Raw genomic sequence first — 17461 nt, 5'->3', positions numbered from 1 at the left:
TGGTACAGTTTAGGCAGTAAATGAACAGCAATAAACTATAGATGAGATAATCATGATAAAACTATCCCACAAGAAGATTAGCAGGGCCTAGTGACTGAGTGAATTAGAGAATCAGTACTAAAGACTTCAGGGTGTCTTTGAGTTTAACCTTTGAGTTTAACCTCCTGGGGAACTGGGATAGTAGCAGTTTTTACGTTGGATAGAAATAGGAAGGTTGGGTGGAAGTTTGAGATCTGGTTAGGCAGGGCTAGTACCAAGAGTGGGTTTGGACATGAGAGGTGGTGCTGAGATATCTAGGTGGCAGTTAGAGGAGGACGGAAGGAAAAGGAGTAAAAGAAATGAGAAAACTGTGATGCAAAGAAGCTCATTTTCTCTACTCTAGTCTGTTAGATCAGTGACTCTGATTTTATAGCTTTACCTTTAAGGAATTGGCCAGCCAAATGTTGATCCAGCATGACCATCTTCTAAACCAAACCTTTCCTCCTCAAAGCATTTCTCTGACCAGGTGTCACTTGGACTTTATGCAGAATCTTAGCTCCTACCTCCGACCTGCTGAATCAGAATCCAGAATCTGCATTTGAACAATGCGATTTGTAAGCACCTTATGGTTTGAGCAGCACCATTCTTAAGCATGGTCCCCAGACAAGCAGTGTCAGCATCCCCTGGGAATATGTTGGAAATCCAGATTCTCAGGCACCTTCTCAGACTTCCTGAATTAGAAATGTTGTGTTTTAACGAGCTCTTCAAGTGAGTCTGATGTGCCCCAGAGTTTGAGAATCACTGCTCTAAGTCATGGAACAGACAGACTCAGCCCCCTTCCCTTGGCTCTCTAGCTCAGAACATCAAGGGATTGATTAAACCCTGAAAGTTAAATCTGGGTCATTTTTCTATGCTGTGTCTCTCATAATTTTGCATTAAAAACAGCTGAAGAGCTCTTTTCATGGAAGAAGGCACAATGCATAAAATTACCAACCCCAAGAGAGAAACGTAGGCTGTGGCTTAATCCTCACGACCTGCCCATCAAAAGTTATTGAGCACAGTTATGGGAGATCAGCCCTTTATGCACTGTTGACACATAGGGAAACAGGTCAGGAAAAGAAAGAATCTCCCTGTACTCTTTACAATGTGATTTTCACATTAAAATGTCCATAGTCTTCGTCTTCTGTGTTTCTCATCAATCCGATGGTAAGTTCCCTTTCATGGGTTTGTTTCTGGAGTCACTTGCAGAAATGATGATGGTTTACCACTTAGATTAGAATATTTTTCAAAAGTTGAACTGTGAGCAGTCTACCTCCTTTTATCAAAAAATATCTGGTTTTTCTAGCTGTTCATAATTGTTTTTTAAATCACCGTGATAAATAAGGGCCAGTGTTGGTTTACTGTATGTATGTAATGTATAAAAATGGTTATATATTGAGCATTTTAATCATAAAATTACCTGTATTATCTGCTACAGGTTATAGTACATTTACAGCCAGTGGCATGTTTGTAAACCGGTTCGGGGCGAGGTGTGGCAAGGGGGTGGGGGGGGAGCGGAATTATCATGTAAATATTCCCTCCAGGACTGATTTCAAGCTGCCAACAGTTTAACAGTCAGCTTCCCAAATTCCTACAAATTTAACAATCGACTCTCGCAAACCAGAAGGAACTAGCTGTAGTACACCACTGAAATAAACACCAAGGGACAAGTCACAATTTGTTTTTTTGGTTGATTATGTTTAAATTGCTATAGGTTCAATAATGGCTAAAACAAGTGAATTTAGGTATTTCAAATCTTTTGTCCTGTAGACATTTTTATTGAAATATTAATTGTAGTTATTAGAGTGAAATTTGGTTTGAAAGTTTTATGAAAATTATGTGCTATTTTCAAATCACATTAAATACAATTATAACAATATAATGGTAATATGTAAAGTACTTGAGTTGCTTAAGTGATGAGTATATTTAATTTCAAAATGCCACTCATCCTGTAATGAGACATATATAAAACATTATTTTTAGTTGTAATATTTGAACTAAAATTCAAAAAGATACTTTTGGAAGTAATGTTTTTGGTCACTATTACTAAAATTTGACTTCTCTTATAGGTATTCAGGAAGGAACACAATGTACCAAATGTAAAAATAACTGGGCACTGAAGTTTTCTATCATATTATTATACATTTTGTGTGCCTTGCTAACAATCACAGTAGCCATTTTGGGATACAAAGGTAAGTACTTTTCCTTTTTCCTTCAGATACCAAGTTTCCCTTCATTAACTTAACATGAAAAAAAAACCACGTTTTCAAGGATGAAGTAGTTCATGAATACAACTCAGATGCAAAACTAAGCAACATCATAAGCTCCATCTTTGTGTCTTGAGCTTCTTGTGGCTGTGGGATCTGAAAGGGGGAAAGTAGCAGTTCTTTTTGACTTATTTCAACAGTAATAATGACCCTCTATGAGGTATAAAGATTTTTTTGTCTTTGTTGTTTTTTCCCACCTATTTCCAGCTACTCCCTCTTCCTCTGTCTTTTTTCATCTTATCTCTAAGAGGCCCTGTGGAAACCCTGGAGTCAGCACACAAGAAAACTATATTGACAGAGGAAAAGCCAAACATAAGATCTCCAGAGATATAAGGCTTATTTCACCCAGGGACTAGCCAACTAATTTCCTTTTTTCTCTTCAGCACATTTACTGTGGTCAGTGTTGTTTATATAGCTCCATAAAAATATTACTCTGTACAAGTTAAACACAGAGACAGCACCACTACCTCAACTATACTTTATGGGACGTTAGGCATTCTTTCAGTGTGTCTGGTTTAAGGTCACTGGAAGGTGTTCACCTGAAACCTCCAGACTCACAGACAAAGTGCCCCCCACCCCAAGCCCCATACCTGTTCCAGACACCTCAGGTAGAAGGTGTCATGATGCAGAATCATGAACTACGTAAACCCTTTTATAGGAAATATTCATGGAAGCCTTGCTGTCAAATACACGAGACAGACATCTAGTCTAGCTTCAGTGTAATCTGCTGATCTTCAAAACTTTCACTCAGCAGCCACCTAAGCTGCCTTCCCTCAGAAGTGACAGATGAACAGTGGAGAATCCCACACGTTTCCTTCTCCATACCTTGGCCCATGGACTTGGCCTGGGGAGAGGAAGATTTAATGTGAATTCTCAACTTGTAAGTCCTCCCACCTCTCCCAGTGTTTAGTGGTTTCCTGAGGAAACATAGTGTATTGGAATAAGAATGGGTTTTGGAGCCAGATGGTCCAAGATCAGTTATTGATTCTGCCATTTGTAATACAATTGTGTTTATTAAGTGTTTGCTAGCATGCCAGGCATCATGCTAAGTTCTTTGCATGGCTATGTAACTTGGGTATGGATCATACACTCTTAGGGTTTCCAATTTCTTATCTGTAAAATGGCAGTTATAATGCCAATTTTCAAGGTCATTAGGATGAGCAAAGATGATGTAATTCAACCACCTGTCCTGCAGTTGGTCCCAGCAGATAAGTGGCTATACCACTCTATTCCTTTCTTTTTCCTAACTGTGTTTATACAGTTCTAGCCATCAGAATGGGAAAATAAGTTTAAAATGCTCAGTGTAGTCCAGGACATATACATGGAAAATTATGTGTATCCTATAGTGTATGGACTGATGAATTTGAACAATGAAAATTTGGAAAATTATTAGGTCATTTTATCCATTTGTGATGAGTTAATCTCACCTAGGATTAACAGTGTAACTGATTAAGACAGGCTACTAAATCATGGCAAGGGCCGGACAGAGGTGGGAGAGGGAACCTACTGGGGAAAAAGAGGGTTTTTTATGTCCTGGGTAATTCACACTCTTCTCCTTTAGGTCATTACTCACTTCTCCATGACTTTTCCTAGCAAAGCCAGATAAAGGAATCAAACAACCACTTAATAAGTATTCTTAGAGATCAGTGCTGTGTGATACCGTGAAAGATAACATTTAGTACTGAAAGGGAGATGAGAAGGTTTTGACAAGCATACAACCATATGGCATTTTGTAATTTTTGCTCCTGCAAGGAAATAAGGTCTAGGATCTTTATGTCTTCAAAATTATTCAGAAAGATCTGAAAGAGAGGGGATTTCTTCTTCTTTTTTTGTTTGTTTGTTTTTAAAAAACAGACACTCCCTCTATTGTTATGACATTGAAAAGCCCTTCTCAGCTCTGGCTTGGTTTGCATGTGCTGGTCCATTTGCCTGGAACACCTTTTCTTTGCTCTCTACCTAAATCACTTCTTTCTCTTCACGTCTCACTTGTACACATGTCCTGCAAGAAGCCCCGAAGGCTGAATTAGGTGCCCTCCTGTTTGATCCCAAAGCACCTTTTATTTGCTTTTAGCCCCTGCCACACTGTAACATTATAGCCTGTGGGCTTGTCTGTCTCACCACCTAAACAAACTATAAGTTCCATGGAGACAAAAGCCTATCTTTTATTTGTTGTATCTCCCACTAGCACCTAGCCTCATGGTACTCAAATTTGCTGAATGAATTACTGAGAGGATGGGTGAATTGTAGATTTGAGCTGACTTCTGTAAAGGCAGTCAGTCCATGTCCAGGGACCTCTAAGCTAATCTGCACTTAGGGGATTGCTGCAACTCAAAGTCCTACCTAGAAACCCCAAATCCTGGAGATCGCTTGGCTTGCTCTGGGGATGTGATCTGACCAAGATGAAGGAGAGAAGAGATTGAAGCAAGATAAGTGAAGGCAGGATGACCGTCTTGCCCATCTTTTCCTTCCTTCAAGGTGCCCATCTCTCAGGCCTCTACTGAATGAAAATAAGATAATACAACATGCAGTTTGGGTTTCCAAACACAGCCTTAATGAACTAAAATGTTGATATTTTCCAGATGTGTTTTCTCTTAATACAGTGAGCCCTCTTTCTTGCTGATAAGATGCTGGTGACCCCACATTATAAGAGGCAGAAAAATAAGCCTCACTTTTCACTTTACACATCTCCTTTTGAAGTCTAGAGAAACTCTCTCCATTAAAAAAGGAAAGAAAGAAAAATATTCAGTGAAAGATGTTTCTCTGAAGGGGAAGTTGAAAGAAATAAAACAGAAACTTCTTTATTTACTGGAGTCAGCAAAGGCAACTTCATACTGTTTTCTTCAAATCGTTCCTTACTTCTCCTTTTATGTCACTTATGTAGCTACAAGTTAGGATATGACTTAAGTTCCTTCTAGAGAGTCTGCTGAACAATTCAGAGGACTGCTGAGTCACCCAGATAGGTCTGTACAATGGCTGTGATCATGAGGCTCATCATCTGCTTTACAGAAAGTTACTTCTTGGACAGTTACAGCTTGTTTCATCTTGTGCCCTGGGCTTTTATCATCAGTCAATGGAGCTTCTAAGGCAGAAGCCATCTCCTTAGTTCAATGGGTCATGTTTCCCCCCATAATATTCCCTGTACAGGGAAAACCTACTCAGTTGTCCTGCCCTGTACGCATTTATGGTAGTCTGAATCTTTCTCAATAAAAATCTCCTTTAACGTAACATTCCTAGTCATAGAATACTTACCTTCCTGTTAAGCTCTGCCAAAGTAGCAATGACAAAGTAGACTTTCAAAACGTGCATCAAATCATACTGCGTGGTTGTTATCGGAATCTAGGATTGCATTCCACAACCAGATCTTTGGTATTTTTGTAATGAAAACTGAAATAATATTCAAAGTAGAAATGTCTTTATTGCATTCCAGGGGAATGTAGTTGATATTACTGAGAAGTCTCAGCTACCAATGAGGTGGTGTGTTACCCCCTGAGTACCACAGTCCGTCTGGTACAGACACTCGTGAGCACCAGGCAGAATCTCTGTGTTCTGCTCTTGTTCCCTGTCCTCAAAGACTGAGCTATGAGCTATGTCTCTTATGTCCTCAGTGTCTAGCACTATGTCATGTACATGGCAGATGCTTAGTAAACATCTGAGAATGATGACTGTAAAGAGAATATGAAGAAGACATAATCCTTCCCCTCAAGGGATTTTTATTGGAGAAAACCATATTTAGGAAAAAGAAAGAGTAAATGAGAGGCAATGTGGACTTATGGAGAAAGCATGGATTGTAGAGTTAGATCTCCTGGCCTGGTATCCCACTTAGTCACTTATAAGCTATGTGATTCTGGGAAAGTTACTGAACATCTCTGAGCCTCAATTTCTTCATCTGTAAAATAAGAGTTGTAAGGATTAACTGCAGCTATGGTACAGTGCATCTTTCAAAGAGTAGGCACTCAATAAATAGAGGCTGTTATTATTGCTATTCAGATAACAGTTCAGTGGTAGGGTATAGAATCAAATCACCAGGGAAGGCTTAGCATGATGGGGTGATGACATTTAGAGTGGACCTTAAAAGATGGGTGGAATCAAGGAAGGAACAAGTTGGTGGCCCAGACGAAGGAATTATACCAATGATAGAAAAGGTATTATTGTCAGATTATCCTAGAGAATTAGGCTTTGAGTACTTGAAGAGGGACAACTCTTCATGCATAACACCAAAAGTACTGATATTCTGAAGAAAAATATTCAGTCAAGAAACAATTTCTAGAAAAGGGGAGCCTGTGAAAAACCAGACTTGTAGTAACCCTTCTGTGTTTCATGTTTGTTTTCCTCTTATGAGAACAATCTACAAACTGAGGTCTATATGTATAGACTGGGAGTTTCTAGAGTAAGAGAGGATGGCTCTGCCATCCTTAGAATTTGTGCTAATAAGTTAACAGTAAAAACCAATGAAAATGCTGTGTACTGTTACAGCAGATGTAGATTCTGGATCTCCATCAGCATAGTATTTTTATGAAGAAGCAAGCTGCCAGCTTTGCAACCCTACAGATTGCAACTTTATACCCAGATACTGCTTTAAACACAGACACATGCCTCAGTGCATGGAACCAATTTATTAGTACTTGTGGGCAAATAGTTTCCTTGCTGCACCAAAGAGAAAATTAACAGGTTTTTTGTTGTTGTTGTTTTTTAATGAATATATTTATTCCTTTTATTCGATGCAAATCTGAATTATCTGTCCATGACTGTTCTGGTTTTTTGTTTGTTTGTTTGTTCGTTTGTTTGTTTGTTTGTTTTAACTAAAATGGAAGAAAAATTCGAGAGGGTAGAAAACGACTGCCTGTCAGCATATTTAGAGGTTTCTTTGGCTTCCAGGAAAAAAAGTCGGGACTTAAGATCTTGCATGTGGTTTGAGGGCAGACAAAAGCATATGTTTTGATTTCAGGATCAGAAATGAACCTAAACTTATAAACATGAACTATTTTATTTTTAAAAGTTTAGCTTTGCTAAAATGCAGATGAAATATTTTATTGTTCCAAGTTTCCAGGGATTAGGAGTATACATGCCCATCAAACAACTCTAAGGTGCAGATTATCATAACTATATCTCTCTGTTTCTATAGTCATTAAAAAACAACAATTATTCAACTAGATGCCATACTCGTTCCAGTGCTGAGGCTCCCCTGGGTTGGTTGGTTTGTAAGTTTGTTTGCTTGACCTCTAGCTCAACCAATTTCTCACAGGCTTCAGCAGTCAGCAGGCAGGTTCTCATTTATTTAAATAAATGGCATAATAAATAAGTTTGTGTTGAACACCAATAAGTGCCACACATTGAGCTAAGAGCTGGAAATAAAACTGCATACAAATTTCCCTGCCTTAAAGTATCTTATAGTAAACAAGCCATGACAACAGGGTGAAGTCCTGCAATAAAAAACGGACAACCTGCCAAGAGAACTCTGTAAAATGTATTTCAGCAAAGAAATGTATTTCACCACAAGAAATGATGAACTGAGTCTTGAATAGTAGATAGGTCTTAGCTTGGTGAAGAGGCCAGGAAAGAACATTCTAAGTGGAAAGAAGAACACATGGTAAGGCTTGGGTGAGAAAGAGCATTTGGTACAGTGCACACACTTCATCATGGTTAGACTGTAGAAGCTTGAGGGAGAGCATGCCGTCCTTCTCCAGAGAAGGTGCTGGGAACTTCAGAGCTGGTTCACTTTAGGTCATTCAGACACATGGGACCGTACTTCTATTTCCTGACAGAAACCAGGAGAATCTTCTCACACAATCATGTGTGGGTGGAGCAATTAATGAATACAATAAACTGGACCCATTGGCTCACGATTAATGTACAAAACATATTAAGGCTTTAAAAAAATAAAGTCATTATTTAAAAAAGCTGTTGATAGCAAAAAAGGACAGTCAGACTTCATTCCAAGTTGCTGGAGGTTGGATCTCAGGGAGCCACTTTTGGAGAAATATACTCTTATTAGACATTTTAGAAAGATAAATGTGTACTCATAACCATAGAGAATTATCGCCTCCTGAGAATGAATTATAACAGAAGTTTTTATTTAACACTGTATCACTAACTTTCCCTATCATGTATAATTGAGAAAATGTTTTTTAAAAAGTCTTCTTTTTAAATTATTGTTTGGAAACCCACTTAGGCATCTTCTTGGGAACTGTTAAAGTATAGACTCATTTGTCACTAAGGAGAAGCAGATTTTCAGGCCTCGGTAGTGGAACGTATGACGGAGAATGGCAAACACTATTCTATGGAGACTTTGTGATTAGACTTGAGCTAGGTGTTCTTTGCCATGGGCTCTTCTGCTAGATAAGTGAGTCCCACCTGCCAGAAATAGTAGAGAGTATGATGAGTGATGAAATTTTGTAAATGATCACAGTGTTATGACTCCATCTTTGGAAACTAATACAGATGCTCCTCCATCGGTTACATACCAATAAATCCTTCATAAGTCGAAAATGCATTTAATACACGTAATCTATCATAGCTTAGCCTAGCCTACCTTAAACATGCTCAGAACACTTACATTACCCTACAGTTGGGCATAATCATCTAACCCAGTGAATATACTGTAGAGTATCAGTTGTTTATCCTTGTGATCGTATGGCTAACTGGGAGCTGTGGCTCACTGCCACTGCTCAGCATCACGAGAGAGTCTTGTACCACACATCACTAACCAGGAAAGATCAAAATTCAAAATCGAAGCACAGTTTCTACTGAATGGGTATCATTTTTACACTATCGTAGAGTCGAAAAATCATTAAGTTGGGGAATATCTACATAGGAAAAAGTATAGATTGAGGACTTTCATTATACATAAAAATTTATAAATTAGTTCCAAACAAATTTTAAAACATCCAAGGCAATACTAAATCATGAGAAGAATTAAAAACATAATTCTCAAGTTTACAAAAAATTTCTGTAAACAAAATCTTGTAGCCTTAGTGACAGTAAACACAGCGACTCGAGCAGTGAGGAATTTGGACCCGGCGATCTTTTTAATATGAGCGAATCTATACTTCCCCTGTTTTGGTTAGGTTTAATTTCTGCAGGGACTTTTGATTCATCTTAGACAAAGCGGTAGACTCGTAGACCTACAGATTGTTATTAAAAGTTTCAATTTATTTAAAAATCATACGAATTAAAAAGTTTAATGTTGCCTCAGAGATCACGTCCCCTAATTTATTAGGATAACTGAAGCCCATAACACTAAAATGAGTACACCAAGGGAAGGAGGTGGAAAAGGAAGGATTTATCGATGGCTTGCTAGGTGCTAGAACCCTTATATTATGGCTTGCAGGACATTTGTCCTATCCAAAACATCCATAGAGACATTGGTCTACACTAAAAGGTCCATAAAATTTGGTCCTATGCAAAATGTCCATGGAGACATTTTATTCTAATAATCAATTAAGGCACAGACTCAGCTTCTGAATAGTGTAACTCACCAGAGCATATGCAGAATCCTGCGTATAATAGATCTTCAGTACAGTTGAATGATCTCCAATTATGACTTCGTCATGGTGTATGATCCTTTTTATGCAATGTCGAATTTGGTTTACTAGTATTTTGCTGATGATTTTTACATCTATATTCATCAGATATATTAACCCATAGTTTTTGTTTCTTATAGTGTCTTTTTCAAGCTTGAGTATCAGAGTAATGCTTGCCTCATAAAATGAGTTTGAAAGTGTTTTCTCCTCTTCAATTTTTTGAAATTGTTTCAAAAAGATTGGCATTAATTCTTCTTTAAATGTTTGGTGGAATTTACCGGTGAAGCCATTTGATCTGGGCTTTTCTCTATTGGGAAGTTTTCGATTACTGATTCAGTTTCCATACTATAAGTCTATTCAGATTTTCTGTTTCTTCATGATTCAGTTTTAGTAGGTTGAATGTTTCCAATAATTTATACATTTCTTCTAGGTTATCCAATTTTTTGTTGTATTACTGTACATAGTTTTTGAAAATCTTTTTATTTCTGTGAAATCAGTTGTAATGACTTTTCTTCTATTTCTGATGTTGTTTATTTGAGTCTTTTCTCTTTTTTTCTTAGCTAAAGGTCTATTTTCTTGGTCTTTGCAGAAAACCCATTCTTTTTTTGGATTTCTAGCTATTGTTTATTTATGCTTTATTTCATTTATTTTAGCTCTAATCTGTGTTATTTCTTTTTTTCTTTTAACATTGAGCTTAGCTTGTCCTTTTTCTAGTGCCTTGAGGTGCACAGTTAAGTTGTTTTCTTAAGGTCTTTCTTCCTTTTTAATATAGGCATTTATTACTATAAACTATCCCCTTACTGCTGCTTTTGCTACATCTCATGCATTTTGGTGTTTTGTTTTTGTTTCAAGACCTTTTCTAATTTTCCTTTTGATTTCTTCTTTGACCCAGTGGTGGTTGAAGACTGTGTTCTTGAACTTTCCCATGTTTGTGGATATTCATTTCCCTTCTGCTATTAATATCATTCCATTGTTGTCAGAAAATACTTGGTATGTGCTATGGACTGAGTGTATCCTAAAATTCATATGTTGAAATACCCAATGAGATGGTATTAGGAACAGCAGCCTTTGGGAGGTGATGTAGTCATAAGGGTAGAGCCCTCATGGATGAGAGTAGTATCTTTATAAAAGACCATGTGAGCACAGAGTGAGAAGATGGCTATCTATGAGTCAAGAAATGGGCCCACACCAGACAGACACCAAAAGAGTAAATGCCTTGATCTTGAACTTCCAAGCCTCCAGAACTGTGAGAAATGTTTGTTGTTTAAACTAAAAACAACAACAACAACAACAAAAACCATTTACAAGTAAACTGCCAGTGGGTTTTGAGACAAATAACTCATTTTTTCTAAAAGAATGCTTTTCCCCACACAGGATTTGATTTCATTTATATTCTTTGTTTCAGTCTGTTTCCTTTATTCTATAATGAAATGATCTCTTGTTGAAACTGAAAAATAAAATTTCAGCAGATATGTATATTAATGCATTGATTTCCAAATCTTAGTTGTAGAGAAAATGGACAATGTTACAGGTGGCATGGAGACATCTCGCCAAACCTATGATGACAAGCTCACAGCAGTGGAAAGCGACCTGAAAAAATTAGGTAATCTGAATGGGAGTGAATCATCTACTTTGTATAAATGACCACAGCTTTTTTTTAATATACCTACAGCACCTGGTATTCCTAGGTGGTCTCCCATCCAAGTACTAACCAGGCCCAACCCTGTTTAGCTTCCAAGATCAGGCGGGATCAGGCATGTTCAGCACAGCATGGCCGTAGTGACCATGGCTTTTTAGAATATGTTGTTGTAAACACCCATTTACTCAAAAAGACATTAAATGTTTGTATTGTATGTTGAATCCTTTCTGATGATTTAACTCAAGGACTTTTACATTTTTAAGTTAAGGCCCAATTTCGGAGTTGAATCTCCCCAAAAGAGAAACCACAGTTATGTGCCAAATAAAATCTGAATATCAGTCCTGATACACACACACACACACACACACACACACACACACACAAATACTCTTTACTAAATACTCTTTTATAAAATTCTTAGTAAATTATTATTTAAATTATTTTAAACTGCATAGAAGAATTATAGAAATTAATTTTAAAAATAAAAGATTCCAGCCTATTTTATCCTTTGATTTTTGTTTTCATTTTTTTAAAAAGGAATTTGGGTGAATTTAACAAAAAACAAAGAGTTTATTCCTTTCTTTTCACCCTGCTCAGTGCTCTAGAATCAAGTAAATATCCCTTCCCAATTTGAGAAAAATGTTCATTCAGATTGGTCAGTCTTGGTACTCAGCACCCTTTCCAATTCCCCAGCATCCAGTTTTAAGAGATGTGGATTTTACTAGTGCAGAGCAGTCTGCATATACCACAAATTTTATATCTAAAATATAGTGCATACCAGTTAAATCTCTTTGGGATCTTTAACCACACATGAATACTTCTCCATATCACCAATCTAAGTAACAAATATATCTTATTTCAGGGGACCAAACTGGGAAGAAAGCTATAAGCACCAACTCAGAACTCTCTACCTTCAGATCAGACATTCTGGATCTTCGACAACAGCTTCGTGAAATTATGGAAAAGACCAGCAAGAACAAAGATACGCTGGAGAAGTTACAGGCAAGTGGGGATGCACTGGTGGACAGGCAAAGTCAACTGAAAGAAACTTTGGAGAATAACTCTTTCCTCATTACTACTGTAAACAAAACCCTCCAGGCGTATAATGGCTATGTCACAAATCTACAACAAGATACCAGTGTGCTGCAGGGCAATCTGCAGAGCCAAATGTATTCTCACAATGTGGTCATTATGAACCTCAACAATCTGAACTTGACCCAAGTGCAGCAAAGGAACCTCATCACCAACCTGCAGCGGTCTGTGGATGACACAAGCCAGGCTATCCAGCGAATCAAGAACGACTTCCAAAATCTACAGCAGGTTTTCCTTCAAGCCAAGAAGGACACTGATTGGCTGAAGGAGAAAGTTCAGAGCTTGCAGACGCTGGCTGCCAATAACACTGCCTTGGCCAAAGCCAACAACGATACCCTAGAGGATATGAACAGCCAGCTCAGCTCATTCACAGGTCAGATGGACAACATCACCACGGCCTCACAAGCCAACGAGCAGAACCTGAAAGACCTGCAGGATATACACAAGGATGCAGAGAACAGAACAGCCATCAAGTTCAGCCAGCTGGAGGAACGCTTCCAACTCTTTGAGACAGATATCGTGAATATCATTAGCAATATCAGTTACACAGCCCACCACCTGCGGACGCTGACCAGCAATCTGAATGAAGTCAGGACCACTTGCACAGATACCCTGACCAAACACACAGATGATCTGACCTCATTGAATAACACATTGGCCAATATCCGTTTGGATTCTGTTTCTCTCAGGATGCAACAAGATATGATGAGGTCAAGGTTAGACACTGAAGTAGCCAACTTATCCGTGATTATGGAGGAAATGAAGCTGGTGGACTCCAAGCATGGTCAGCTCATCAAGAATTTTACAATACTACAAGGTGAGTGAAAATTCTGAATTTGTTTGTATTATCTATTGCTCTATGACAAATTACCCTAAAACTTGGCAATTTAAAACAGTGAACATTTATTATCTCATAGTTTCTGAAAGTCAGGAATTCAGGAGCAGCTTAGCTGAATGGTTCTAGCTCAGTATCTCTAATGAGGTTGCAGTCAAGATATTATATAGGGCTGTAGTCATCTGAAGCCTTAACTGGGACTGGAGGACCTGCTTCCAGGATGGTTCATTGACGTGACTCTTGGCAGGGAGCCTTGGCTCCTCACCATGTGAAATTGCTTGAGTGTCCTCACAACATGGCAGCTGGCTGCCTCCAGAGCCAGTGATCCAAGAGAAGGAACAAGAAAAAAGCCACAGTGCCTTTTGTAATCTAGCCTCAGAAGTCATATGCCATCACTCCTACATTATTCTGTTTCTAGAAATGAGTGACTAAGCCCAACCTACACTCAAGGGGGTGGGGAATTAAGCTCCATGTCTTGAAAAGATGTGTAACTAAGAATTTGTGGACACTGTTTAAAGGCCCTTCATTCAATATTTGGTGAATGAAAGATGGGTTAATTTGGATTTCCTCAGTGCCTAGATATTTAGATGCCATTGTCAATTGGGCTCCTTTGGAAGCAAGATTTATTCTTTTAGGTTATGGAGTTACCACTAAGAGATTTCTATTTTCAAGTGTCATGAGCATGAATGGTTGGCCAACCCAAGAAAGATTTGAGAGGAGATTATTAAAAGGATAATTAGTGAGCTTTCAGGGAAGCAGCAATCATCAGAATGAGTTTTCTAAGAAGAAGGCAGGTAAATCTAACATTTCCTCACATTAAAAGTTATTAGATTGTTTAAATTAGTAGAATGAAAAATAACGTGTCTGGATTTCACCAAGGCTTTTGACAGTGACAGCCTTAACAAGATAGAGAAATAGATATATGGGTTTTTTGGTGGTATTAGTTTTTGTGCTGCATAGCAAATTACTACAAACTCAATAGCTTGTAACACCCATTTATTATCTCAGTTTCTGTGGGTTAGGCATCTGGGCATGGCCTAGGTGGGTCCTTTGCTTAGGGTCTCACCAGGCTACAGTCTCATAGAGGGGCTATGGTTACATCAGAGGCTTGAATGAGGAAAATATCCATTTCTCTATCTCCTTGGGACTGTAAGACTGAGGTTACCATTTTCTTTGTAGCTGTCAGCCGGAAACCGCTCTTAGCATCTAGAGGCCACCCACAGTCCCTTGCCATCTCAAAACACTGAAGCTTCTTCAAAGCCAGCAACAGAGTCTGTCTCCCTCCAGTCTGATAAGACAGAGTCTTATATAACATAACCTAGTCAAGGGAGTAACATCCCATAACCTTTTCTTTATTCTATTGGTTAGAAGCAAATCACAGGTTCCACGCTCAAGGGGAAGGGATTATACAAGGGTATGAGTCATTGGGGATCGACCTGGGGTGTGTCTGCCACACAGGTTGAATGACTGAGTATAAATAGTGGTAGTTAATGAGCCCCCTGTGAGCCTGGAGGCAGGTCTGAGTGGTAGATGGCAGGGCCCTGGTCAACAGCTTTGTCAATGACTAGCATGAGGATATGAATGACCTGTGTGACATGAAACTATATACTAATGGATGATGTAATCATAATTCAAAATGATCTAGAGAGGCTGAAACAGTGAAACAATGCCAACAAAATGAAATAGATAGGGAATATATGTATAAAGTCCCGTTTGTGAATGAAAAAGACCAAACACAAATGTTAATGGTGGGCATGGCTTAGAGGAAGTATGCATAAAAAGCATGGAGGTTTTAGTTGACAGTGAGCAACTAAATGTGTCTACCAAGGAAGCTAATGTGATCTTTGACTATATTAATAAAAATGTAATACCCAGAACGAGGGAGGTGAAATTTCAGTATGGCAAGACGACTCCAGAAACCATGTGCTGTGAGGAAGGATTGAATGACTTGAGAACTTAGAGGAGAGACTGCTTAGTGGAGAACAAGGCAACTGTCTACAACTCTTTAAAAGGCTATCATGGCAGTGAATACACAATGCAATACACACACACGCACACACACACACACATACACATACCTTACTGCTAAATTATATACCTGAAACTTACTGGATTTCATTAACCAATGTCACCATAATAAAAAAAATAAATTTAAAAAAAAGGCTATCATGTGGAAGAGATTTTAAATAACATCTGAGGAGCTTCAGAGGATAAAACAAAAACTAGTATATTCATTAAATAGAAATTTTAATTTTGTATGATCTTACAAAAATTGGTGTTGCCTGAAAATATAATGGCTTCCCTGAACAGTAGGGGTGCCCAAACTCTAGAGGGGCTGGACAGCTCCAAGTCAGAGATATCAGTACAAGTCATACTCTGAATAAGGGATGGGCTTTCAAATGATGAAAAAGTCCTACCCTGTTCGATCTTTTTCCTATTTTTTCTCAGCCTAAATTCAGAATGAGGGCAGATCTGCAACCTCATAAAATAAGTTTCCTAAATGTCTCTTGGAATAATAATACCTTAGATAATCCTATCATGATATTTAGGAGAGTTTCTAGTTATGAATTTCATAGTTTTATTATCCTATTGGTTTAATTGTTAATGTCTCTTATAAAAGGAAACTTTTGACATATTTAGTTTACATATAGCATAGCTTATCAACTAAAGATGTGTATGAAAAGCTCATGGTTGAAGATTCAGATCCTGGCTTTAAATTAGTTAACGTTTTCATTGTTCTGATTATTTTTATCAACTAACATGGAGTATGAGTACTGAATGCTTTTCACAAACCATCCCAGTGGATCCTGACCACTGCTCTATAAGGCAAGTACTTATAAAACCATCACCAGTTTATAGATGAGGAAACTAAGGCTTAGAGAGGTTCAAGGAACTTGCTGAAACTTAAGAAATGATAGGTAGCTAAACAGGATCTGAGCCCGGACTGTGATGCCAAAGCCCATGCTGCTGACCCCGTTGATACTCCCTGGAAGTGCAAACCCCTCCTCCTTGCTCCCAGCTGCCCCTGCGGATGTCTGTGAGGTAGGGAGTTGGGATTTCATTCTAAGTGTGAGGAAGAGGTTTTAAGTAAGGTGATATGACCTGATTCATATTTTTAAAAGGATGTTGAGGGGCTGGGGAGAAAGTACATTATAGTGCAGTGAGTATGGAGGCAGGGGTCCAGTGAGAAGCTATGGACCAATTGTGGGTGACTTAGAATGGGATGGTAGAAGTGGAGAGGAAAGAAGTAAGTCTCATTCAGGCAGAGTCTTGGAGGCAGACTCAAGGGCAGCCTGCCCTTTCCCAGACAACAGGGCCCGGCTGTGGAAGGCTCTGACCAGCCTCCTCTGGCCATGTCCTGCCGAGCAAAGGAATCCACAGGCTCAAAGGAATGTGAGTACTGAGAGCCCATGACAACCCATTCTTGACCCTATTTGGTGCCCAGGACCCTAGAATTTCCTATCCAGTGTCCCAAGCCCAAAGGAACAGCCAGGAGGCACTTGTGTGTTGTAGAGGTGGAGGTGAGGTGGACAGAAACTGAATATAGGGTCAAGGGCTGGTTTGTATGGCTGGACAAGTTTGGATTGGCTGTAGGGACTGAGAGAAAGAGAGAACAGGCTGCCTCCGGAGGTGGATGGTGGTACAGACCAGGGAGGTGCAAAAAAAGGAGGCCCATTCAAGCACATTAAGTGGGAGATGTCTATTAGAATGAGTGGGAGATGTCTATTAGATGTCTATTAAATGGTTCTGAAATGCCTCAGAGCTTGGTTTCTGAATATTCTCTTTTTCACATATGCTTTCCCATATTACATTTATTCTTGGTCTTATCATTACCTGCACTTTCTGTGAGTTGACCTGAGTACTTCTCAAGCCAACCAAGCTACCTGCTTTCAACTCAAGCTGTTCAACTTCCTCCAGAACAGAAATGCCCAATAGGTATTTCAAGAGAAAGAGACTGGAGAAGGAACTGTTTCTGAATGCAAGAGTTTCCTTCCACACTTCATCTCGAGGGCCTTTCCTTTTTCTCTCTAAGCAGATCTTGTCCCTGGGGATGAGGAAAGAATGGGATCAAGCAGGATGGAGCAGGATT

General features: G+C 38.8%; 1 protein-coding gene and 1 pseudogene across 1 annotated transcript in view; one reads left to right on the top strand and one right to left on the bottom strand.

Moving 5' to 3' along the window:
- COLEC12 (collectin subfamily member 12) overlaps window positions 1–17461 on the top strand; it is a 168748-nt gene that overhangs the window by 124230 nt on the left and 27057 nt on the right. The window contains exons 3-5 of the mRNA XM_011360493.2: window positions 2088–2210; window positions 11310–11408; window positions 12307–13353. Of these exons, the coding sequence (XP_011358795.1) occupies window positions 2088–2210; window positions 11310–11408; window positions 12307–13353 (1269 nt within the window). The remainder of the gene's footprint in view (window positions 1–2087; window positions 2211–11309; window positions 11409–12306; window positions 13354–17461) is intronic.
- Window positions 11469–11587, bottom strand: LOC111739941 (annotated as a pseudogene).

Source organism: Pteropus vampyrus, unplaced genomic scaffold (assembly GCF_000151845.1).
Source record: "Pteropus vampyrus isolate Shadow unplaced genomic scaffold, Pvam_2.0 Scaffold55, whole genome shotgun sequence".
In the NCBI taxonomy this organism is placed as follows: Eukaryota; Metazoa; Chordata; class Mammalia; order Chiroptera; family Pteropodidae; genus Pteropus; species Pteropus vampyrus.
This window is presented reverse-complemented; position numbering and strand designations above follow the sequence as displayed.